The 25,968-nt window shown below is 52.3% G+C and overlaps 1 protein-coding gene across 4 annotated transcripts; it reads right to left on the reverse strand.

Annotated features, from left to right (window-relative positions):
- Positions 1 to 6,039: 6,039 nt before the first annotated feature.
- On the reverse strand, positions 6,040 to 15,121 carry SERPINA12 (serpin family A member 12). Of its 4 annotated transcripts, XM_042940697.1 has the most exons (5): positions 15,112 to 15,121; positions 13,911 to 14,561; positions 11,912 to 12,182; positions 8,091 to 8,238; positions 6,040 to 6,511 (listed from the first exon to the last, which is right to left on the reverse strand). In XM_042940697.1, the coding sequence occupies exons 1-5, from the start codon at positions 15,119 to 15,121 to the stop codon at positions 6,320 to 6,322; spliced, it is 1,272 nt and encodes a 423-aa protein (XP_042796631.1). In that variant the 3' UTR covers positions 6,040 to 6,319. The 4 variants fall into 4 exon arrangements, 1 of the variants encoding a protein (XP_042796631.1); XR_006203209.1 differs by lacking the exons at positions 8,091 to 8,238; positions 11,912 to 12,182; positions 13,911 to 14,561; positions 15,112 to 15,121 and adding an exon at positions 6,742 to 7,479 and having other exon boundaries at positions 6,420 to 6,511; XR_006203211.1 differs by lacking the exons at positions 8,091 to 8,238; positions 11,912 to 12,182; positions 13,911 to 14,561; positions 15,112 to 15,121 and adding an exon at positions 6,836 to 7,479 and having other exon boundaries at positions 6,421 to 6,511.
- Between the last annotated feature and the right edge of the window lie 10,847 nt (positions 15,122 to 25,968).

The following is a 25,968-nucleotide window of genomic DNA, read 5'->3' on the forward strand; positions in this document are numbered from 1 at the left end:
CCTCCAGGGCAGGGACCATAATCGGTGAGTGACGGGGAGAGAGGGAGAACAATAAAGGGAGTATAAAGATGGGGGAGGAGGTGGGAGGGCAGTGGGAGGAATGTAGGGAACCCGAAGGGCCAGGCTCTGCTGACTGGCCCACACCCAGGGACTTTTGTAAAGGCCTACAGTTGGTGAGACAGGTTGGCATCCTGAAGGATGGAGTTTCCCAGGCTGGGTTAATTGTCAGGAGAACCTTTGTTCTCATTAAAATGCACATTCCCAGGCCCCGCCTAGAACTACTGAGTCAGACTTTCCAGGGAAAGATGAGCCAACTTAGGAGTGAGGGGCGCTGGGTGCTTCCTTCCCGCACGACTTCCGCTCAGGTCGCGCAGAGAATCTCTCTGGGGCTTCTCTGAAGCTCTCAGAGATATTCTTATCTCTGGCTCTGAACACCTCAGGTCCTGGGAAAAGCAAACCCCTGTTTCTCCCCAAATTCACAAGACCAATCCTGCTGCTGGAGAAATGACGCCTCGGACGCAGATCCCACGGGCCCATCCCAGGTCCCATCTAGATGGAGCCTTATCCCAAGTCTGTCCACCTCCTCGGGGCCTCTCCTGCCGCGCCCAGGCTGCTCTAGACTCTTCTGTTCCTGGCTGTCAGATCTCCTGCCTACCTCACACATCTTTATGATTCTGCCCCATTTCTGGTTTATATGGATCTTCCCATCACTTTTTAAATCTGGCTATATCTTGGTACTTTTTTCATATATTTTTTAAAGTTTATTTATTTATTTTGAGAGAGAGAGAGATGGCGCAAGTAGGGGAGGGGCAGAGAGAGAGAGAGAGAGAGAGAGAGAGAGACAGAATCCCAAGCAGGCTCTGCACTGGCAGCACAGAGCCCCCATGCGGGGCTCGAACTCAGGAAACCACAAGATCATGACCTGAGCCGAAACCAAGAATCGGCTGCTTCGCTGACTGAACCACCTGGGCGCCCCGCATTTATATTTTTAACGTCGCCTATTCCTGCTGGGACCGTGGGGCACATGGGACACCTGGAGGCTGGAATTTGCCATGTCACGTCAACCAGAAGCTGCTGTTCAGAAGCTCGCCAAGAGGGCGACCCCACAATGTTGTCGGGACCCAACAATACCCAGTGTGGACGTGAGCACCTGTCCTGTGGTGGGGGTGCTCCCCAGAGCCCCCTGCGCTCTCTTGCTGCAACCCTGCTCATCCCTTAGCCCGCCCAGAGTGGCCGCGTGAGCGGGGCTGAGGGTGGGAAAGGGGGTAGATCCAGATGGACCCTCAGGCCCTGAGGAGTTTTGTCTAATTGTTCCTTTGTTTTCTGTTGGTTTTGGCAAAGAGGTCACTGTTTCAACATTCCAAGAGACACAGGCTTCCTGTTCCAGGAAGGAATCTTCACCCTGCCGGGACTCTTTCCCAGCCCAGTCTTGGAATCTGGGATTCCTTCATTGGCATCCCACCAAGAGAAACCAACTGAAAGGTTACCTGTGCTGGAAGGTTACCTTGAGAGACACCCACCCAGTAGCCTTCCTCCCTGGCTCTGGATGCCTTTACCAGGCGTCACTAATGCGGATGGGTGCCTACTGTGTGCAAAGTAGGTTCATATGCATTACATTATGTAACCCCCTCCCCCGCCCAAATATCCTCTGAGATGAATATGATGATCCCCGCTTCACAGAGAGGAAAAACCAAGGATTGGGCACAATTAAGTGCCTTGCCTAATGTCACGAACCAAATACACAGCAGAGCTGGGATTCGAACTTCAGCCTGTCCGACTCCGGGACCTCCCGCCCACCTCCAGCCGCTTGAAGCCCCTGACAAAGTCCCTGAAATGGAAGACGGCCGCACCAGGCATCATGGCGTCCTGGGATGTATAGATGATGTATATACGTTTCTATAGATGATGCCTATCATCTATAGAAAACCAGATATTATTTTTTCTGTTTGAACCAATTGCTTTCTTTTTAACGTACACTGATTTAAAGATCCATCTTGAGTAAACGGTAGCACAAAAGAGATGTGGATTCAGCCGCAATATCAAGAGCGGCTTGGGACTGAAAGTAAAGGAGGAAATTGAGTGGAAATAGACAGCATGTTTCCCGAAGAGAAGGGAGTCCCGGCCTCACACTCCTACTGTCGCCCCTGAGCACCGATGTGACCCAGCTGGGCCTGAATGGGAGGCAGCAGGGCCACGGGTCCCTAAGCTCTCATCCGGCTTCTCCACGCCTGGGACCATGCTTGGCACACTTAATGTTTAAGTATTTGCTGGCTAAATGAACGCATGGCAGTGAAACTTTGGAGCAGGCTCTATCGTTTCCAAGACGAATGTCAAAGTGTTGTTGGAGACAGGAGGGCTTTTGGAGATCATCCGGGGCCACCCCGTCATCACAAAGGTGGGACACTGATGGGGGCACTTCCCTTCTTGGCTGGGGCTGTAACCCTGCTCCTATCGTCAAGTACGCTCCTGGCGGGCATCCCTGGGGCCAGAAGTCTCCAGAAGCTGATCGTGCCACAGAAGCCGTGGAGAGCAGAATCACAGAATCTACTGTCTGAGCAGTAGGCGTCCTCTTCTCAGGGAGGCTGAGCTGTCCCCCGCCAGCCCCACCAGCACCTCGACCACCCTCACCTGTCTTCTTCATTTATTAACCCTATTGTTTATCATATGCCTCTGTCTGCTAGCTTGGAACCCTTGGGGGGGGGCAAGGAGCTTTGTATGTTTTGTCCACTGATGCGTTTCAAGCCCCTAGAACGGTCCCTGCACAGGACGGACACTCAGAAAATATTTGCTGGATGGGGGGGAGGGGGTGGACGAAGAAAAACTGAAATGCTCAGGGGACTTGCATTTAGTCCCAGATCTGTGGCTTTCCAGCTGTGGGAACTTGGGCAAGTTACACGGTCTTCCTGAGCCTCGGTTTTCTCATCCGTAGAATGGAACCGTCGCCCAGCTTGAAGGGTTGGCAGGTCGGTTTCTTGGTGGAAACCGACACGATGCCAGTCCCGTGGGAGGCAGGTAGTCAGTGTTGGTTGCTTCAAAGGCGAATTTACTCACTTATTCATCCGTGGGGTCAGTCCATCCACAAACAGGTGGCCTGTGAAGGTGTTCTAGCAGAAGTAGGCGTGGATCTTTCTGGAAGCAGGAGTAACATGCTGAAAGGAGCTGGTGGGCGTAGCAGAGAATGGGGAGCAAGAGCAGGGTGGGGTGGAGCGAGCAGGTGCAGGGAGGCGGCAATCCCCAGGGGGAGAAGCAGGCATGGCCAGTCCCCCCGGGGGGTGGCCTTCCATCCCAGAGGAGTGGGGGGCTCTGGAGAGGGGCTGGCCGTGTCCAGAGCAAGGGGACTGCTGTGCCAGTCTTTCATTGCAGCAAACACAGACATGGCCCAGGCAATGGGGCCAAGGGACGCCCCAGTCTGCAGCCAGAGGGACACTTACAAACACATGTGTTTGCCCAAGACACCCTCCAGCTCAGCACCGGTGACAGCTCACCGTGGTTCTTGGGCTAAAGATCAGCGTTCTCCCTGTAGCCCCCGAGGCCCCAGGCTCACTCACTGCCCACCTCCTCCTGCTTTATTTTGTTGTTCTGGCCAAATTAATCTCGTTTCAGTTCCTCATCCCTGCCGCTTGCCTGCCCCAGGTCCTCTGCACCTGCTGTTTCCCATGCTTGGCGGAGTCTGTCTGTGTTCCCACTCCAAGTTCTTCCTCTTTCTTTCCCCCACGATAGGATTTATTTCTGTCGTGCAGAGCAAAAGTATGTCTGTGAAGGTGGGACATCGTCTGAAAAGTATTTAAGATGTGCAACAGTCACTTTGACAATAAAGTTGGTCAGAGGGAAGACCAGTGAGCATTGGAGCTTGTGCTCAACTTCTATCTGGAAGCCCAGCCAGCATTTTCTAGATCGCTAACCACACTGAGGCAGTCATACCTGCGTGCGGGTTTAACTGTGGCGATTCAAGAACAGATAAGCTCCCAGCATTTGGAGCTCTCTCAGCCTTCTCGGAGCCCCCAGACCGGGTCGGACCCCCGTTACCTACCTTGGAAGGCCCCCAGGGTTGTCTTTTTTTTTCATGCTCACCGGAGCTCATGATCAGAAATGCACGTGTGTGTGTCTGCAACTCACGGCTGTTTCTCCCGCTGGATAGTAATGTCACAGAGGCAGGGGCCAGGTCTGTTTGTAACGGCCACCGGTGCACAGGCTGTCGCCCCATAAATCGCTGCTTAATGCAGGACTGATTGCAGCCCGCGTGGGGGTGGAGGGGAAATTCAGACCCAGGAGCCACGGAGGTGAGTGCTTTATTGAGGGGCTGCTTGGAAGATGCCGGAAAGGTAGCGACGGTCTCATAGAGATATCCTAATGGACTGGGCACTGGAGGACGAGCAGGAGCTCGTTAGGCAGGATGAGGGCATTCCCAGTAGAGGGGAATGCCAAGGCAAGGGCCCGGAGCACTGAGTTTTGGAAAAGAGCTCGTCATCTCAGACGCTTGGGGGACGGTGGGAGGAGAGCATAACAGGGGCCACTGCCGAATGCCTGCCATGTGCCGGGCATGGATTGCATGTCATGCCTTGTAACCCTCAGAGCTCCTCAGCCCCAGGACCTAGGTATTATTGCACGTGTTTTAGTAAAGTAAACGAGGTTCAGGGGGGTTAAGTCACATGTCCAAGCCACCCAGCTACTATGTGGCTTGTCTGACTGTCCCTTGTCCCCAGTGGATAATGTCGCAGACCCGAGCTGACCACTGAGGGTTCCCGTGTGTATCTGGTGTCTTCCCACCCCCCCCCCCCAACTCCCTCAGGCTGGTGCAGGGGAAATGGTGACCGTCAACAATGTGCTCTGCAGGGATTCCCTGCTTTTTGCCCCACGTCTGTGTCACTGGCACAGGGTCTCAGCCTTCTCTGTCTCCCACCCTCTCGAAGAGGGGTGTTTACTCCGGTGCCCCCCCATCTTAGCCCTCACCACACTGTAAAGTAGCCCAATCCCTCTCCAGACGACCTCCTCCGCCAGCCCACGTGTGGGCTGCATCTCCAGGGCCCTGAGGGTGCCCAGGACGGAAGAGAGGGTGCCTATTGGATACACCCATGCTGAAGTGGACTGGGCAGCTCTCTTAGCTGGGAGAGGAGCTCAGGAGTGGCTAGCCAGGCCCCCAAGTCCACGTGGAACCCCTCCCTGCCCTGGCCCAGAAGACAAGTGCTTGTGGCCCACGGCAAACCACAAGGCCGTAGGAAAATCACTTTATGGCTCTGCCTCAGTTTCCACGTCTGTCCATTCTGGCCACCCCACGGGGCAGCTGTGACCAGAACACAAAAGGCACAGTAAGCGGTGAGCTGCTAGGCACCCCCAGGGGATGCCAGCTGATGCCAGCTCAGGCTTCTTCGTGGTCACGCCACTCAGGACCCCCTCCCCCCAAAACACGTGGGCAGTAGGCATTTACTGCAGGAGGCAAAGGAATCAGCTGCTGGAAACGAGGGCCCCCATGCTTCTGATCTAGATAGCTCCATGGGTATGTGGGACAGATCTTGCGGGGCCATATTTTCTAGGCAGGTGCAGGGAACCCCCTCCCCCAACCCCATTCACTCTTGAGCTAAGCTCGATAACAGGTTCAAACCCCAGGCTCTTCTCTGTGGGCTCTGGAATCAGATACACCAGGCACTGAACCCTCGTCCCTGCTATTCCAGGCTCCACCCCCCCAGCGCTGGGCCAGCTCCACCCCTACTTTACCCTCCAACTAGATGCCTGGCTGATCCTGGAGTTCCCATGGGGACACCGTGGGCGACATAACTTTGTAGATCGCATACCAAAGATCCAAGGCTAAGGGCTCACCAAGGGGAACTAACTTTTCTAACGAAGGCTGCTAGTTTCCTCAGAGCCCCAGAAGGGACTTGTCACTGCCCTCGTTTCAGGAACACAGAAATAGAGGCTCAGAGGAGATATGTGGCTTTCCCAGAGACACTCTGTTCCTAAGATGTGAACCCAAGTGTCTCTCCCTCCAAAGTCTGGGTGCTCATGTCATCTCATTGCTTTCCCCAAATTATCCACCAACAGACAGCAGAACTGAGGGGGTGTTTATTAAATCACGAAGCCCCTCTGCCTCTCCGGGGAGAGAAGATCACAGCCAGCCAAGTGGGTGGTGGTGGGGGTCCGAGTCCTACACTAGAAAGGGCAGGGAGAGGGCTGAGGCACAGGAGCCCCCAACGCCAGCCGTGCTGCCTGCGTGGACGGTGGTCTTGGGAGCTCTTGATGGTGTAGGATTGGATTAGAAGGTCCTCAATCCCGATCTCAGGCAGACAAAACGTTCTCAGCCCCGAGCCATCGCTGGAAGTCCCCGTTACGCCCCAGTAGGATTAGTAATCTTTCCCATGAAGATTATAGCAGACAGGACGCTATCCTCAATAAGCACCAAAAAGGATCTGTTTAGAGTGATGGAGAGCGGCTTCTCCATGGGCAGCGTCTGTGCTCCGGAGCCCGCTGCGCCCTCCGTCCCCTTCTCGTCCATCTTCAGCACAGCCTTGTGCACCGCCTGCAGAAATCAGGGGTGGGGTCAGTGTCACCAAGCTCCTCGGAGCTCCGGAGAGGGAGAGGTCGCGGCCAAGGCTGCCCAGCACGGCAGTAACCTGGCTGGTGCCAGCTGCCCCGGGGGTCCTCGTTCTTCTGCCGTCATTGCAGAAGGATATGGGCAAACAGCGTGAAGGAAAGAGTGAGGCGAGGGGAGTGCCAGCTGCAGCGGGGAGGGTGGGGTGGTTTGCTAACCTTCCGTGAATTACAGGGAAGCGTCGAGGGGCGTAAGGGCAGAAGGAGTCTATTGAACCTCAGCTAGATGGAAGGGAGGGGATCGTATCCCCACCAAGTCCTGTCCATAGTCCTCTCATCTGCCTGGAGGACAGCGAGGAAGGAGCCAGATTCTGGGGGAGCCGTTGGAGATGACTGACACCCCAGATCTACCCCAGGACACCGACATCTGTGACCAGGTGACCCGCCCTGGGGGGGGATGGATGGGCTTCCCGGAATACTGACGCATTGCATTCCACTCTACGGAATTCTACCAATTTCACTAGCGGGCGGGTAGCCGTTGTTGACACATAGAATCACAGCCATCAGCACGTCTAACTGTGGAAAAGAAACGAGCCACTGAACCGAATAAAAGCCTGCCGGAAAGGGGTAGCTGGCATTGACTCTTTACGGGAGGAAGAACTTAAAAGCAAGAAAATTCTATTAACTGTCTTTCTCCCTCTGGCAGAGTGGGAAATAAATCCGAATCAGTGCCTGGTGTCAGCTGGGCTTGGCAACCAAGATCTCTCCCAGATCGGCTTGAACTTCCCATGTAGCACCAGCCAGTCTCCACCACTCGGGACGCCGTGCTCTCCAGCCTGCAAGGCTTTGGCCAAGCCGTTCCCTTTAATGGAAGATCCTCCCTACGCCTATCCCTGCTTGTTGAAATCTCCCCACCCCCAACGCCCTTTTATCTTAAAAGTAGAGTTGCCAGATAAAATATAGCATGTACAATTCAAGTTGAATTTCGGGGAAATGATGACTTTCTTCTAGTGTAAGTATATCCCATATTCTGGACTAAAGAAACTATTTGTCATGTATCTGAAATTTGGATTTAACTGAAGGTCCTGTCTGAGATCTGCTATATCCCAGGACACTACCCCATGCGGTTCTCTCTGCCCCCAGCACACAGGCGTTCAGCCTCGTTGGAAATCACGAGGCCCTTGGCCTGCTCACGTAGAACATGTTTGCGGCTTACTCCCAACAAGCCTGTGAGGCCTTTGGGACAGACTCTGGGTCCGAGCTAGACCAGTCCTAGGCCTTGATAAATGTTCCAGGCCCTGAGCAGTCGTTCGTTGCGCAGAATCGACTTCCAAAATAGCATCAGGAGCTTGGTATTTCCAACTCCAAAGACCAGAAACATGAGGCATGGGGAAGTTATGTGGTCCCCCCAGGATGACATGGCTGGTTAAGGACAGAGCTGGACTGGCACCCGGCCTGACTGGAGGGATGAGACCTGGCTCATACAGATGCTGTGACAATGGCTTTGGCCCAGGGCTGTGCGAAGGCTCCCCGTGGGAGGGGGTGGCATCCAGGCCAGGCCCGCTTACCTCACCCACTTTTAGGCTTCGATGAGGGGAGATCCGGGTGAGATCACCATGCTCCTCAAAGATTTTGGTGATACCCAGGTAAGACAGCGTCCTCTTCAGGTCATAGGTCCCGGTGATGGAGAATCTGGGCAAAGATATGTCCACGACCCTGGGGGAGATGGGAGAGACAGGTGAGCAGCAGGGTGTCCCTGCTTCCCTGGGCAGGCGCAGGGCAGGGATGAGTGGGACATTGGCCCTCTCAGCACTGAGGGTCTCAGACCTTCTCTCTGTCCCCAGAGTGAGGAGGGACTCTGACCTTGGGACCCTCGCTTCAAAACACCTCTCAACTATGTCCCTTCTCCCTATCAAACCTGTCCCAGAGCCCTCATCCACAGAAATGTTCTCAAGTTTTCACTGTTTCAGGGCCCTGTGGGCCACAGACGTTGAGGCGTCCCCACCGCGGTCTCAGCCTCACCCAAGCCCTGAACCAGTCCTGACCCAGAGAGCCAGATGCCAGAGGCAGCAAGGTCCTGGGATCTGAAGCCGGGCAGAACTGAGTTCAAATCCATTCTGACTCTTGGAACAAATGATCTCACGTCCTTAAGCCACTTGGGCGAAATGATGATGCCAATCATAGCAAGCCTGAGGCAGGAAGCATGCTAAAGCAAATGCGTGTAGGCACTGAGCAGCTGGTGACCAACCAGCAAGTGTTTCTCGTTTCACCCATGAGTTGGTGGCTTCGCATCCTCTGCAGGTGGAATCCGGATTGGCCTCCCCACCTGGGGCTTGGGGCCAGGGGCCCTGGGGTACCCGTGGGCCCTGGGTTCCTGTCTGCCTGGCTCTAAGCTCTATTTCCTGTTGCCTATTCGCAACCTCATTCCTGCCCACGTTTCTTCTCTTCTTCTGCAGCCCCCATCATAAATGGTATCTGCCCGATCACCCCCCAGGAACAGGTCATGTTCTCTGATGACCTCTATCCTACAGAACAGAAGCAAACTCATCTCCCCTGGCCCCGAGTCACCTCTCAGCTCCCAGCCCATTTCTTTTCCTCCTTTTCATAGCAGAAATTAATCATCTCTGCCAGAGATCTCTACTTCTCCCACTATTTCTCGGCCCACTCCACCTAGACCTTTGCCATCAACATCCCACTGTCCAGGGCCACCGTTGACCTCTGCTTGCTTGACCCAGGAGACAGCTCCCAGACAGTGGGTCCCCTTTCTCCACGTGGAAGCATTCCAACCTGAGTCCAGCTCTCTCTCCTTCACCGGCCACTCCTTCTCTCCCCCTTTGCCAGCATCACCTCATTGCCCATCTGTACTGTCTGTGATGTTCCAAGCCCCACCCCCTCGGTCCTCTTATTTTCTATCTTTCCTCCCTCCAGAAGGATCTCATTCAGTGTCAGGGCTTTAAATACCAGCCACAGGCCTGTGGCTCCAAGACTTACCTTCCCACTCATTCATTCACTCAACAAATTAAGTGCCTCTTGTATACAGGGGGTGGTGTTCGAGGTGCTTGGATGCATGTGTGAATGAAAGAGGCAAAGCTCGTGACCTTGAGTGTGTGCTCTAGCAGGGAAGACAGACAAGAAAACCCGGATGATGAAAAGCATCCCATAAACATCGATGCATAGACGGGGAGCCTGTGTATAAGGAGGCAATGCATGCGATGGGAAAAAATCCAGATCAACTTGGGGGAATTAGGGGTGCTGAGACACAGGGAAGATTGGAGAAACTTTGAAGGAGACAAAGGAATCAGGCAAGCTGGGTCATTTTTTTCTGAGTGAAATGGGGAGCCACAATAGGGTGCTGACCAGAGAGGCTCGACACGCTCTTGCTTAGGGCTGAAAATGGTCATTTTGTCCACTTCGTGAAGGATATGCTCCTGGTGTGGGGCGGGGGTCACAGGAGTTGGTGCCAGGAGTCCCCTGGGAAGCGGTTGCAGTCCTACCGTGATGTGGGAGGGTCAGGAACAGGAGCCAGCTAGGATGCACTGTGGAGGAACCCCTATGAGCCGCCTGTGCTTGGACTTCACAAGAAGCCGCTTCTATGCGCTATGAGTATCCCCGGGCCTCTGTGAAGATCTCTGGTTGTGTTAAGCCCAAGCCTCCAGGAAGGCCTTTGTTGGCCTGCAGGAAATCTCAAAGGGCCTATCTCACAAAGGGTGGAGTGTGGGCCCCTCTCCCGGAACCAGAGAGATGGCCACAGTTTTCCAGGAACCCGTGTCCTGATGGCAGTCTCAGCTCCAAGGGCTGCAGAGGGGCTTGGGCACAGGCCACACGCAGCACCAGTTACTGGGACCAGAGCTGCGCCCCATGGAAAACTGGTAGGAATAGCCTAGAGATGGGGATGTTGAGTCCCTCCAGGCCAGCTGCAGGGTCTCTGGTCATCATAATTTGAATACTAAGAGAAATGTGACCTTATGGAGGTCACGTCTCATGAAGCCAGGACTTCTGGATAAAGTGTGGGTGGAGGGTGAGCAGCCCACTTTTCACACCCTTCCATACTCTTCATTCCCCAAGGCACCTCTGTGAACTCAGAAATTGGAGGGCACAGGCTGGAAACTGCCAGCCTCCTTGGTGGCATCCCCAGGTTAAGAGAGATGTGCCTTCATCTTCAACCGATGGGCTGCCATCCCGGAGGTTCACCACGTAGGTAAGGGGACCAGACCTACAAGACGCCAGTCTTTCAATAAACCTGAAGTTCAGATGCTCTTCTAAGAACTTTGGAACCCTGCCTCTTCACCCCGTTGGAAGGCGAAGGTCTGTGCCTTCCGTGGGGTCATGATTTGCTACGGCACATTTGATCCCCTCAAGAGTCCTTTGAGGCCGGCGTTAGTGGACCATGCCACAGAAGAGAAAACTGGGTCTCAGCTAAGGTTGGAACCCAGACACTTCCTCCCGTTTCAGGGGCCAGATGCCATTACCCACCGCGGGCCCTGGTTTTCAGCAGGGAGGATCGGGGGGTTGCTGTGCAGATCCCAAGACATAGCAGCCCTCTTGGGAAGACCTACCGTCTAGCTTGCTGTTCCTCCCCTTTCTGATACAGTGACTTTATCTGAGGCCTTCAGAACTGGAATTTCTCTTTCATGAGCTTTCCGCTCAATTTAGAGATCCAACATGTGTTCAACAGTTGCTCCGGGGATACGCTCCTGTGCACTTCCAGCTGCCATATGCTTGTCCTGGCCCTGAAGCTCCCCAGGCACCATGCACATCTACACTGACACCAAGTCGACGCTGATGCCGAGTCCCCAGCCCTTACTCTTCCCAAGAAAATCTACTATTAAGCCAGTGCCTGAGAAGAATTCTGTAGGCTCATCTTAAATCTGTTCTAATTTTATGTTTAAAAAAATTAGTTACTCACTTTAGTCCGTCAACTGTTATTAGTATAACTTATTTGGGCTGCACTTCACCCGTTTTATGATAACATTACAGTTAAAACCATGATTCTGCGTACAACAGACAACTCCCTTTGACACCTCATGTTTGTCCCTGCAGTTTCTCTCTGCCTAGGATTCCATCACTTCTTTCTCATCCGCACACACCACTGTTCAGCCTTGAAGACTTAACCCCAATGCCACCTGCTCCATAGAGCACCGCCCCCCACCACTGCCCACCATGATTTTTCTCTGTCCACTCCACTCTTATGATATAACCATCTCCCTCTAAGAACAAGTGTTTTGCTTTATTCCTAGGACTCGTTTTCTGGTCTACTTCCTACCAAAATACAAGTTCATCACGGAGCCCAAAAATAGGACTTGGTCATGGGGTTAGAGCTCAATAGATCTGGACTAGAAGAAGTGAAAAGGAGGAAGGGAGTTGCTGAGTATGGCAGGCACCCTCTTACTTTCGTGTTGTTAGTTTTTTCCATCTGGCCAAAGTGTCCGTCTTTATGGCCTCCTCCACATTCTTCATTTTGCCCTTATCAGGAAGAATGAAGATGGCAGTGATGGTGCCCTGGTAGGGCATTTCCAGGACAGTGCAGGAGAGCTGTTCATCATAGCCGGCTTCATATATGCCCCCGCGGAACATCATGGGCACCTTCACTGACTTGTTTCCATCCAGGATGAAGTCTTCCTCTTTAGTTGCTTTTGGATCAAATTCTTGTTTCCACCTGGCTTAGGATTGAAGAAGGACAAAGTCACATGAGTTTCCTGAAAGGGAAGAGGTGACTGGACCCAGCTAACCGATGATCTCTATCCACGTGGATTCAAGGACGGGGTTTGGATACTCTGGGATATCAGGACACGTCTCCAGGAATCCTTGCCCATGTGCCATACCCTGAAATCTCCTGGTAAGGTGGCATGGGTCTGACTGTCAGTTCCCAAAGAAGCCATGATCAGGGCTGCGGGGCTGAGAGGGAACCTGTGGACTGCCTGAAGCCCAGGTGCTGCTGAGGCTGAGACAGCCCTTGGATTGTGTCCCAGTAGAGAGGCCTGGGCTATACTTAGTAGGAACTATTTGGTCTTATGTGAGTGAAAATACTCAGCTCTGTTCTAAGTCAGTCCTGGAATAGCTGCCCTCAGGTAGGACTGAGAAAACTGATGGAACAGGCTGCTTTGGGGAGCCTACCGAAGAGAAGAGAACACTCAAAGCTGGGTGTTTGGACCCCTCCATTTTGATCCTGACTACTCTTTGATACCATTTAGCATAAAGTGAGACCTCGGTCTTTTCACACCCACTAATCTCAGAGCCCCCAGTATGGCACCCTGAGGGCCAAGTCCCTGAATTCAACTTCTGACTTCACTGTTCCAGAAGGATGACCTTGAACAAGTGTCTCAATTGCATTCAGCTTCAGTGTCCTTGTCTGAAGAATGAAGAGATTGATGAGTACCTTAGAGGGCTGCTGTGTGACTGAGTGGGAAAGGCAGCACAGATCAATGACCTTGTACACTGAGTATTGAGTGCATGCTAGTCATCATCAGCATCATTGTTGCCATTGCTTTTAAAATCTAGGGGATGTAGAAACTTTGGGAAATTCCAGATTCTCCTGTCTCCCTCTGCTCTTTTCCTCTATGCCATCAGTCTCACTGTGGATTTGGGAAGAGCTGAACTTCCATATTCAGGACCATGTTTCTGATAGCCCCGCCATGATCTTGCCAGATCTGAGGGCTGTTGGCCTCTGATTCTTGCCTATGTTGGCCAACCTTTGAGTGTGCATGTGGCATGTGAGTGGCTGTGTGTGGTGGTGATTGGCTGGGTGGGTGGTAAATGAAACTTAGATTTGGGAAAATTCTTTCATCTTCTTTTTCAGTCTCTCACCCTCAGATTCAGTCTCTCACCTTGTAGATTTGTCACATCTACAAAATGTGACAAGGAGACCAGGACACCCACCAAAGTGAACCTCATCGCCATCATCAACACAATTACCATCCTGGGTGTCTACTTGGAGTGCTATAAATGCACAGCCTGCGGGTCAAGAGAAGTAGATTCTAGTCCTGACTAGAATCCAGTCCTGGCTAGTCCTGCTTTGACTGGCTTTGTAACCCTAAATCAATCTCTTTCCAAGCTACACATCCCTCATCTAAGAAATAGGGAAAAGAATGTCACTCCAATCTCTACAACCAATGTTGTATTAGGATAATCAGTAATAATGAAAATGCACATATGGAGAATAATTTAGACTTCCCCAAATTAGTTTTTCATACATTTTTACTTTGGATCCCAATAAATGCCCTATGAGTTGTGAATAAAGGTACTCATTTTGCAGATAGGGAAAGTGGAGTTCTGATAATTTCATTACATACGAATTAAGGTCACAGAGCAAGCAAGTGGCCAACCCAGGTTTTTAATCTAAGTCTACTGGTCATCCTATCCTTTCCATGCCAACATGCCCCAAGCCTTACCTAGAAAGAAAATACAATTTGTAAGAAGCATCACAGTGCCGGGATCTATATTCTTGATTAGGTTGTTGATTTTCCCCTGGGTTTTCTCATTGATATAGTCATTGATCTGCCTCCGAGTATCTTCCAAGTTCTGGAAGTTGATGGGGACGGTGTCTGCATTGTACTGGTTCTTGACATTTGTCAGAAACTTCTTCTGTGGCTTCAGCTTCTTGTCGATGAACAAGGTGTTTGTGAGGTTCAGCTTCAGGTTCTGGCCCTCCTGGTTTATCCTGTGGATGAGGTAATGAAAGGCTTCATGAAGGTCTTTCTCTGGAATATCCCTGAAGTTGAAACCCTCCTTGATCTCATCCAGGGTGGAATCCTGGGCACCCAGAGAGAGCATAGCAAAGGCTGAAGAGATGCTCAAGGGGGAAAAGAAGATGTTCTTGTCGGGGCTATTGGACGCCAGCTTCCTGAAAAGCTTGAAGCCGAATTCTGTGTTCCGCTTTGTGAGCTCCTGGGCTGCCCTCCTTCCCTTCCATGATTCGATCTGGCTCACTGGTACATGATTCTTCAGAGGGAGGTTGGGCTGCTGAAGACTTTCCACAGTAGGAAGGCCAACCAAAAGTATGCCCAGGCCCAAGATGGGGTTCATTTTCTTTGGCGATTGTCCTGTTGAGTAGTAGACCTGAGGTTAGTAGAAAAAAGAACAAAACAATCCTACTGCCCTTATATTATTCATAAAGACCAGATGAAAGAAGCAGCACAGTGAGGTTTATAAATTCTTTGACATCCATTTTAGCGTTTACGCTTTACAATCACTCTGGGGACTAGAAACACTTGTCCTTATTTCATAAATGAGAGGACTGAGCGTAGAAGAAATCTCTTGATTTTGTACTCCTCTCCCCATCCTATAATCATGGTATCTCAATTCCTTTGAGAAACTCCCTCCACTACATTGGATCATAATAAGACTACCCCACACTGTGGGCATGTGACTGGGGCTAGGCCATCAGAATACTCCATCCACTGCCACACTGATTGGTTAAGGGATGAGAATGACCAGCATCAGAAAAGTCGTTGTCTTTCCCTGAGAATGCACAATACTCTTAACTTTGGGGTGTCTGGCTTCATTATACAGTCCTGGAACTCAGTGTGGCCATGGGTTCCATATATAGAAGGAAAGAAGAGAGAGAAGGATGGAAAGAAAGAGGAGACATACTTGGTGACATCTTTGGAGTCCCTGGATCAAGCTTCACCCGAAGCTCACTCACTTCTGTTTCTCCAAGTTATAAGAGCCAGTAAATTTCCCTTTATGGGTTGGCTGGTTTGAGTTGGATTTTTTGCTTAAAACCAAACAAAAATCCTGACTAATTTGCAGAAATAAATCCCTTTGTCTAATATCGCATGGTCTATAAGTGGTGGATACCCAGCCCAGGAGAGCCCAGGTCTCTAATAAACCTCTTTCCATATCCCTTTTCCAGGAAAGAGAGGCAGTGTTATAGAGAAGAAAAGCCAAATCTGCCTGGCCCCAGGACTCCTGCTCCTTTTTGCCACTTCTCAGCACGGCATCTCCCAATAAGCCTGAGCTTTTGGGGGACAAAAGTTTCATTTTCTGCTTTTCCCCAATGTCTAGTCCTAAGGCTACAGAGAGATGCCAAAAGCATGATATTCTAAAAAGTGTGTTGACTTCTCTGGCTGGACATGCTACTGTCAATGATTTTTACACCAATTTATATTTCTTTGCTCCGTCCTTTGTTTTTACTGTGTATTTTCCTGTAACTTATATCTCTATTTATCTGCAATCCATGGGAAATAATGTGCTCCTCAACAGTCAAGACTGTTCATGGTTATCTTAGAGTGGGTTCCCAACAAGCAGAGCCCGCAGTGAGAATTCAGGAATTCATTGCCTGTGTAGGCGGAGTCCCTCGGGAAGCAAGGCAAGCAGGACAGAGAGGGAAAGAACTGAGCACGGATGTGGCCCCATGTAATATGGAGACTTGGCCTGATCCACAGGAGAGGGCTCTGGAGCATCAACCATATGGCAGCACTGACCCTGTGAGACAAAAGGGGCTGGCTTTTGGACAACTGTCAGTGGCTATGGTCAGTCTGCACCCCAAGATGCAGGGCCTGGGGTAGAACTTCCCAGGTCAGTTAGCTCCTACCCACCGAAGGCAATTTTCCAGAATGGGGAGGGGAGTTGTGAGCTATTAGCAACCAACCTCAGGATCCCCAGCCTAGGGGAACTGAGCCCACCTAATGGGCTCTTTCCAGTTGAGTGACTAAGAAGGTAACTAAATACCTGAACAGGATCTACACCTAGGGGTGCCCTGAATCCCCAAGTTCTTCATGTCCTCAAACCCTCGATGCCAGGTCCTTTGGACACAGCCTTCAGCACCGTGGACAGGGTCTTCAAAGAGGCTCTGACCCAGTGTTTGAAAATTCTAGTGAATCCTACCCATTTCTTCCATTTTCCTAACAGGACTTTATATTTCTAGGTATCTCCCGCTCCTTAGACAGACAGCCCATGTGCCTCAGGGGCAGGGCCCTATCTCCAGCTCCAAGGGGGCCCTGACTGTGGTGGTTCAGGAGCTGGGCCCAATCCAAGCAGGATGCGGTGAGGTTCTGCCCTGATGGCTGTTCAGGGAGGGGCACATGACTTATGTGATCCAATGAATGAATTTTGGGGCTCTTTGTTGGCATATGGGGGTGCTGCACTCTCTCTTTCTCTGGATGTCCTGGGCAGGAAGGTGTGGATGCCAGGGACTACCATTTGCCCCATGGGGGAAGTGACTCTGGGGCAAAGCCAACACAGAGAAGGGACATGCAGGGTTCTGCAGAGAAACCAGAGCTGGGCCACAGATTAGGTGAACTCAGAGCCCGCCCTGCCTCCAGACTCCCAGTGGTGCTGGTGTGAGTCATGTAGTCAGCTACTCAAGGCCAAAAGCATCCTAAAAAATACAAATGTATATTTAAAAATGCCTGAACGACCAAGCAGTAAGGACTCTGGGCTCTGATCTCAGATCTCTTGGCTGTGTGGCACTCAGAAAGGTCATCCCCCTCTCTCAGCTTATGTGACCTCTCAGCATCTTATACTCCTCATGATGTACATTTTAGTAAAAATTAAAAATTGATGGTGATGCACAAGGGCTCTAGGAGCTGTCTGAAAATAGGTAATAAAAAGGAAGATTCATAAAATCCCTGAGGATGTTTCAGATAAAGGAAAGAACACAGAAACTAGAAAGGAGTCGATCTCTCGGGCTAGTGGGTTAGACTATTTATAAAATTTGTGTGGTTTAAAAATAGAAGCTTCTTGTATTCAGAATAGATAATCGCCTGTATGGATGCTAGTTCTCGATACCCAGGAGTGGAGAACTTATCCACCTCAGTCAAGGAGCTGAAAGAACCTACATTCTCGGCAGTAGGTTCACCAGCCAGGTGAGATGCAAAGCCTTTGGGCAACTTACCGGGAGTGGAGTATGGGTCTGGGCAGGGGGCCAGACCTTGGAGCAGAGAAGGGAAGCTGCTGGAAGCTTCTGGCATAGACCACACACACACACACACACACACACACACACACACCACATTTTTAAAGCGATGTTTGGTTAGTGGTCCCTACAAGTGTTTTCTACTTCTCCAAGCTCTTGGAACAAGAACTGATTATGGAATTTCAAGTGTAGATATCGGTCCTCTCCTGCTTGTGGGTCTGTTAGGTGGCATGGAATAAGCCTATTAACCCTTCAGAGCCTCAGTTTCTTCATCTATAAAATGGGGAGGGGAGTGACATTTTGACTTCCTCCCCACCAGTTGCGGCTACTCATCTCACTGCCCCTGGCCCTGCAGACGCGGACCACACCCCGGCCGGGTCTCAGCTTCCCCCACCTCCATGAGCCTGCGTCCCCCACCTCTTCACTGGCCTCCTGTACCACCTCCTCACTGGCCTCCTGCCCCACCCCACTGAGTCCCAACAGCCTGGCCTCTCTTCCCCCCAAATGGCCCACAGTAGCCCCATTTCTGGGCCTCTCCATCTATCATCACGGGCTCTAAACTGACTCAGACTTGTCAGATGGGCTCTGGTCCCAGATGCCTGAGTAGGCTAACTTTTATTTCATTCATTAAAATAGCTGAACAACTGGTTGTTTCCCAATAAATTGATAGACTGCCCGTGTTGAGCAATTCTTTGTTGGTTTTTAGTTTGGAGTGAGCGTGTGTGTGTGTGTGTGTGTGTGTGTGTGTTTTGTTGTTTCACGAATAAAATAATAAACAAAATAAGAAGAAAAGATCTGAACCTGGTTGGAGCCACCTCGGGGGAATCAATCTTTCAACTCTTCTCTGACCATCCTGGTCCCACACTTCCTATTAATTTCAGGAAACAATTCCCTCCAGTTAGGAATAAATAGTATGGCCCTGACTCAGGAGTCATTCCTCTTGGAGACAGGTCCAAGCCAGGTGAGGAGCCCTCTGGATGAGCAGCTCAGGTACCCTCAGTCTGCATGTGGAGGGCCGCTGTGGGGAGAGGCCAGGCAGGGGGGCTGCGGGGAGAGCCCAGGCAGGGGTGCCTCAGGGAGAGACCAGCAGGGCTGCTGCAGCGAGCTCTGGTCTCCCCTCCCACACCCTACTGATGAGCTCAGTAACTGGGATCTGCCCATCAAAGGGACTAAGGGGTGGGCAGAGTGGGACATGCTATCACTTTCAACAAGAATGCTGAAAGTCCTTTCATTCTTACTCTTACCAGTAGTTTGGGAAAAACAATACAGCGGCCACAGCGGTTGGAGGCTCTTTGGAGCCACCTGGCAAGAAAAAGCTCATGTAGTGTCTGTCTTCACGCCAATGAGACTGAAAAGTTCAGGGCGCTTTGGATGAGCTCCCCTCCCCAGTGGCCGGAGCCCTGCTGAGTGACTGCCAGCCAGCTACGGTGCTATTTGCTCCCTGAGGGGCCTCTTCCTGCACAGGCTGGACAGAGGCGTCCTGCCATGCCCTGTGTAACCACAGGCCCTCTGAGACCCCAGCTTTCTTCCAGTCCCTTCCAGAGTTCTCCATGGAGGGCACAGCACTTGCATAAACTTAATGCCTTCCCTTGGACTGCGGGACCTGAGGGACCCTTCCTAAAGATGTGCCTTGGCATCCCGGAAGACCGGCGCCAAACCCTGGGCTTGAGGAGATGTCCCAGGCACGCTCTGTGGTCTACCTACTTTAAGGGGTTAATACCATTTTTTAAACAATTTTTTTAAACATTTACTGACTTTTGAGAAACAGAGAACGAGCAGGGGAGGGACAGAGAGAGACGGAGACACAGAATCCGAAGCAGGCTCCAGGCTCTAAGCTGTCAGCACAGAGCCCGACGCGGGGCTCGAACTCATGAACTGTGAGATCATGACCCGAGCCGTAGTCAGTCACCTAACCGACTGAGCCACCCAGGCGCCCCAGGGGTTAATACCGTTTTAAGAAGAGATCGCTTTAGACAGAGTAGACAGTATTATTTTTTGAAGCAAGTTTAGAACGAAGTAGTGGTGAGACATACCCTCCTTCCCCTGCTGGATGTGAGAGCTGACCCGGGAACCAAATCTGATGACTATTGTAGGAGACTTCGTTCTCCTTCCTGGGAAACAAAGAGGGTAGAACACAAAGACATCGTCTCATCCCCAAATTTGCCCTGGAGATTTCTGCCTTCACTCTTTTCCTTTTTAATGTTTGTTTATCTTTGCGAGAGATTGAGAGAGAGAGAGAGAACGAGCAGGGGATGGGCAGAGAGACGGGGGGAGAGAGCATCTGAAGCAGGCTCTGCACTAACAGCAGAGAGCCCGACGCGGGGCTCGAGCTCACGAACCGCAAGATATGACCTGAATCGAAGTCAGAGGCTCAACCGACTAAGCCACCCAGGTGCCCCGTGCCTTCATTCTTTTAAGAGATATTTTGAGCCTTCCCTCCGTGCCAGGCACAGGGGCAGAGGTGCAACGCCCCCTGTGACCTTCCTTGGAGCCTAAACATGGAGCTGTGTCTCCTGAGAGGCGATGACCACAGCCAGCCCCACAGACTTCTCCAAATCCTCAAGCACTTTCCAGCTATTTGGCCCGTTTTTCCTGCCTTCAGTGACCTCATTCCAGGATGAGGGAATATGTACGTTGGGAAGGCTGAGCGACCATCGATTTCGGGGCCACTTGTGCCATAAAGGGGAAACAGAGGCACAGAGGACAAAGGAGCTGTCTAAGGTCACGACATGCATTTTGCCGGATCAGAGTGGAAATCCCTGCTCAGTCAGGCTCTTCAAGAGAGGGGTTTCCCAGATTTGGAACTCCTCCAGAATTTCTTCAAGACACCCACCCTGGGACGGCGCCGCATTTTCCCACGGTCTGAAGCAAACTTTGTTTGGAATAGACAGCAAACAAACAAACCACACTGGGCTTTTCCAAAGAGAAGATATCATACTCACAGCGCATTCAGGAGAAATCCACTGAGCCAGCCAAATGGATCTGGTTTTCTTGCTTTATTATTTATACTTCCATGGCCTCTTGGTAATGTAGACCGAAGGCCAATAAAATTAGCTGGCTTGAGTGGGCAGGTGATGGAGACTCTGGGAGCAGTGGCCACGCCACTTCTCGGGGGCTTCTCCTCATCCCCGGAGGCAGCAGCATGATATTTAGACCACACCTGCTGGGTTGTGGCTTCTCTAATGAAGTCCATTTATATCTTTTGCAACCACCGTATTTCCCAATCGCTGTGGATCTGGGGCTTGGAGTATTCTACAGGTGCACCAACCCGCAGTCCTGACATTAAATACTCAGCCCAAACATCACCGCTGTCACCGATGGGAAGAGGCAGATAGCTGGGTTTCTTGGGGTCATTCCCCTCATCCCCCCGTTTCTTGCTTTTGCGATTTTTCGAGTACTCTACTATTATCAGTTCCATTGCGTGAGCTCGCATGGAGTCCTTTAGGGGAAGAGAAATCATTACATAGATGGTTTCTCTTAGGGATGACGGGAATCAAACACTCCCATCAAAGTTCGTGCTCATTCAAGAAAATCACAAGCTGCCTTCCGGCCGCGGGTTGCGCGGGAGTAGTGAGACTATGCGGGGTTTGACTCCCCTTACTTTTCTGCACTTTCTGAGTTGTCCTTAAGGAACAGGTGTTACCTGAGAAGTACTTTTGAAGAGATTGGAAATAAAGTGAAATTCTTCTCTTATCTTTCAAACCCGCTGACCCCAGGATGGAAGAATGAGGAACGCAAGGCGCCTGTTTTCAGTTCTGCCTTCTCTCACTAATTCTCATGAGCAGAAAAATCATTCAAATATTCCCCCCCCCGCCCCCCGCGCTTAGTGACGTTTCATAATAGGTCTTATGTGACCACAGGACCAAGAGTTTCTTGTTTTTTGAAGCAAGTTTAGAACGAAGTAGTGGTGAGACATACCCTCCTTCCCCTGCTGGACGCGAGAGATGACCCGGGAACCAAATCTGATGACTGTTGCAGGAGACTTCGTTCTGCTTCCTGGGAAATGAAGAGGGTAGAACACAAGGACATCATCTCATCCCTACATTTGCTCTGGAGATTTCTGCCTCCATTCTTTTTCCTTTTAATGTTTATTTATTTTTGCGAGAGATTGAGAGAGAGAGAGAGAGAGAGAGGGAGAGCGAGAGCACGAGCAGGGGATGGGCAGAGAGAGAAGTGTTTCCTCCCTCTGGGATGCTACTTTACGCAGAGATGGGACTCGCATCCTCAGAGCTGTATGGAGCAGACGACCCAGCGAAGCCTTCTAGAAAAGAGGGGACCCTGGCTCTTTCCCAGGCCTGGGTCAGCCACATCCTGATACACTCAGAGACCAGACCAACCAGGCCGTGGGGATGTGGGGCTCGAGCTGCGAGAATCAGGAGGAGCCGTTGCAGGAGGCCGTGAGCGGCCACCTTCCCTCACCCTGGGGGGCGGGCCTGCCCGCTGGGGTGCATCCGGGCCGCATACACCGAGTGGAGGAGGTGGGAGGCCTCGCTGCGGGGCTCCACTCACTGAGGGGTGTGGATGGACACGCGGCCACGGCAACGCGATGGGCTAAGGTGAGGGCGTTGGTCCTGAGATCCAGCCGGGCAGATGCTGACCCAGAATCTGGGTCTGTGCCCTGGTTTGGGAGGGGAGAACCCTGCTTGCTAATGACAGGGTGGGACCTGTGTGAGTCTTTGGACCACACCTGCTGGCTGCTGCAGACATACTCTGCTTCTGGGCAAACTCCCACGGGAGACACGCGGGAGAGGCCGGAAAGGGACAGCGCTGCGGCCAGGTGGGGATGTTTGCTGAGCAGTACTGGGCTGCACCGGGGGTGCCTGAGCTCAGACAACGCCCAGGGGCCAGTAGGCCACGGCGGAGGCCGGCCACGGTGGAGGCCGGCCACGGTGGAGGCCGGCCACGCAGGGAGGCCAGGCCTTAAATCTCCGCGAACGGCTGCCCACCCCTGCCGGGGAGGAACCCTTGGGATTCTGATGGGCCAAGGTGGCCTTGCAGAGGTGGGTGCCGGTGGACAGCAGTGGCCGTGGGACGACCAGCCCCTTCCCAGCACCCATCGAGGGGCCGCGGCCTGGACTTGGGGCTGCCCTGACCACCTGTAGATGGGAACATTCGAGGCCCATGGATTTGGGCCTGGTGTCCGTAGAGGGTTAGGAAGGTGAAGATGATTGTCTAGTCTGGGACACCGCAGTGAGCTGACAGACCGGAGGCAGTAGCCTGTGACAGGGGCATGGCCTGAATATGTTTTTATGGTGCAGCCACGTGTCGAGGTGAGGGGGGAACAGGGGGTTTCCGGTTGTACCCTCGCTCTTTGGTTGTCCGAGATGCTGGGCCTGGAAGAGGTCTCTATCCTAGATCTAGGAACATGTTAGTGACCATGCCAGTCCCCGCGTCCAGGAGCACAGGTCTGCTTGGAACACGGGAGGGCACAGAGATGAAGCCACACTCGGTAAAGGCTTATTACTGTGCATTATTAAAAGGTACTTGCTGATGGATATATTGCATTTTTCACATCAACTTTGTAAGTTAGGTGCTGCGAGACCCATTTTACGTAAGAGGAAACTGAGGTTCCTCTAGCCAGATGATTAGCAGACCCGAGACTGAAAATCAGACCTTCTGGCTCCTAATCCCTTGTTCTAGCAACGGCTCCGGAAGACCATGGATGAAATCGGGGACCACGGCACTTGGACAGCCAGCACTGGCCTCGATTCCCTGTCCACACTGGCGCTCCATGCAGCCAGGCATGGAAAAGGAGACAGAGTGTCTGTCTCTTTGATGGTTTTGTTTTAAAAAAATTTAGTTTATTTATTTATTTTGAGAGAGAGTGAACGAGAGAGCGTGTGTGCCAGTGGGGGAGGAAGGGCAGAGGGAGGGGGAGAATCCCAGGCAGGCTCTGCACTGTCAGCACAGGGCCCGACGTGGGGCTCGAACCCATGAACCATGAGATCATAACCTGAGCTGAAGTCAGATGCTTAACTGACTGAGCTACCCAGGCGTCCCCCTTTTTTTCGATGTTTAAAAAAATGTTTTTTAGTTCATTTGTTTATTTTGAGAGAGAGAGAAAGAGAGAGAGAGAGAGAGAGAGAGAGAGAGAGAGAGAGAGAATGTCTGCTATTTGAATGGTCACCTCAGCCCTTGGTTCTCTCCCCTAAGACACACACACATACACACACACACACACACACACACACACACACACACAGTTCTTGGATTGGCCTCCCCATCCCCTCCTTTCCCCTTTGTGAGTCTTTCTTGGGCTTCCCTAGGTCTCCCTCTCCCGGTTACTGGGCCTCTGTATGTCTCAGTCCTGCAGGCTCCGGTTTTGGAGCAGGCTCCCTCCAGGCTCCCCAGCCCCACAAGCCCCTTCGGCAGGCAAACCGGGTGGGCTTCTGCCCAGGACCCGCCAAGCCCGCTTCTATCACCTCCTCCCTCCCCCCGGCTCAGCCTGGCCAGTCGACCCTGCTAGGGTCCCTGCCCAGACGGCAGCCTGCCTGGAGCTCTCTTCCTGCCTGGAGAGGCCCGCACCTGCTTTCCTCGCCCCCACCCGACACGGCACCTGGCGCTTTGCGGATACCGTGGGAGCTCTGTGGATCCACTGACGGAGGCCGAGCTCATGGGATCTGAGCGTTCGGCACCCGGGAAAGCTCGGACACAAAGGTGAGGCCACGCTGCATACCAGTCCTTGGTTCCACGGCCTTGATGTCTGTAATGTCTCCGCGTAGAATCAGCCACCCCAGATTCCTTCCCTGGGGCAGGAGGGGAGTGACAGAGGTGGCCTGACACTGCTGTAGGACACCAACCACACCGCACAGTCCCTGCCCCGCTTCCCAGGCGTAGGCTGGAAGCAGGCATCGTGCCCTGCCCTGCCCCTAGCTCTGGGAGGTCTAGAACCCACAGGCCCCGGGCCTGTGCTCTGGGCTGCTGACTTAGGTCGCCTGTAACACACAGGTGACTGATGAAGCCATATCTTGCCCTCGATCTCAGTTTACCCACCTGTTCAGCCGTGGGGGCGGTGGGGGGGGGGTAGATATTAGATCTATGGTTGCCCGAGGAGGCCAATCTCTTGGAAGTGCTGCCGGGAATCAATCGCCCTTAAAATAAACAGACCTGAAGTCTGTGTTGAATGACGTTCTAGCTGGGACTAGAGTCCGGTCTAACTGCAGAACAGCAAAGGCATCGGGGGGGGGGGGAAATGTTCCAGAAAAATCTTTACGGAAAAGCAACCACAAATCACACACTAAAACTTAAGTCCCTAATTTAATGCTTTACTACACTTTGGGATAAGTTCACCGATTTGATGTCAGCAGTGTGTGTACGTGTAAACACGCACATGTATGCACACACACACACACACACACACATTTAATTCTTAGCAGCCTATGAAGGAAACACTATTGTGATTCCCACTATAGAGATTAAAAACCTGAGGTTAGAAATTGCGAATCAAATGTTGAATAAGACGTGGTTATTAAGTGGATGGACATCCTCGTAAGAGTATCTTAATACGAAAGAAGAAAACATTAATGGGGATGCGATTAGTGGTGACATCGGGGCGAGACTGAGGAAACATGGGGACGGTCCGTAGCTGCACGTAGAGTCGCTGCTTTAATGGTTTGCAGAATTTGTTGCGATGGCTCACCGGCTTCCACGTGGCCCGGTGGCCACAGGAGACCTCGTTGCCCTCTGTTCTCCATTTCTGAGGCCTGCTCTCCTCCAACGTGGCCTCCTCTCTGTCACTGGCTGGCAGAGCTTGGGTGGAAACACGGATCAGATGTCTACAACGCGCACTGAGCAGCAGGAAAGAACCCAAGTCGGCCCCGGGAGCGAGTTCCGCGACCCAGGCCTGAGCGAGCCCTTGTGAATTCCTGGTCAAGGGCTGCGTCTTAGCCAGCCAGGAGAGCACGGAAGGCTTTCTGGAGTCAGTGATGTCTTTCTAAAGTGAGGTCTGGGGCGCCTGGGTGGCTCAGTTGGTGAAGCATCCAACTCTTGACTTCTGCCCAGGTCATGATCTCATGGTCGTGGGACCGAGCCCCATGTTGGGCTCCGTGCTGAGCACAGAGCCTCCTTAAGATTCTTTCCCTCCCTCTTCCTCCCCCCCCACCCCACTTGCACACGTGGGTGTGCACGCGCTCTCTCAAAAAAAATTTTTAAGTGAAGTCTGAGGTTTCACTCCAGCAACCCCAGCGTGGTTGCAGCTGGACGAAGTGTGGCCCTAACAAAGCCACAGGAAGCTATGGAACGTGTATAGGTGAAGGTCGGCCTTGGGCCTCGGAAAGTCCTCCCGCCCTAAGCCCCCGCCCCCCTCCCGCCAGAGCAAGCCCAGGTAGGATTTCCGCATCTGTGCACACACACACACACACACACACACACACACATACACAGACGGCTGATTTCTATCTACTTCTCCTCACAGGGCCTCAGTGGGTTTTGCTGCAAAATGCATTATTCATCTCCCACCTGCTTGGGGACCGGGGCCAGGAGCGAGGTGGAGCCTTCCAAGCGTCAGCCGCTGGCTTAATCCTTTAGTCGGCAGGAGGGAGAAGCCGAGTGATGCCCCCTGACCTGCCTGTACCCCTCTCCCACATTCTTGC

Source organism: Panthera leo, chromosome B3, assembly GCF_018350215.1.
Source record: "Panthera leo isolate Ple1 chromosome B3, P.leo_Ple1_pat1.1, whole genome shotgun sequence".
Classification (NCBI taxonomy): domain Eukaryota; kingdom Metazoa; phylum Chordata; class Mammalia; order Carnivora; family Felidae; genus Panthera; species Panthera leo.

What these genes read in the sequence shown, in the direction of transcription:
- SERPINA12 (XM_042940697.1), bottom strand. An exon ending in AAATTGTATTTTCTTTCTAG is followed by an intron (nt 12,183 to 13,910) that starts GTAAGGCTTGGG and finishes TTCAATCCTAAG; the next exon opens with CCAGGTGGAAACAAGAATTT. An exon ending in GAAGCCTAAAAGTGGGTGAG is followed by an intron (nt 6,512 to 8,090) that starts GTAAGCGGGCCT and finishes TGATTTCTGCAG; the next exon opens with GCGGTGCACAAGGCTGTGCT.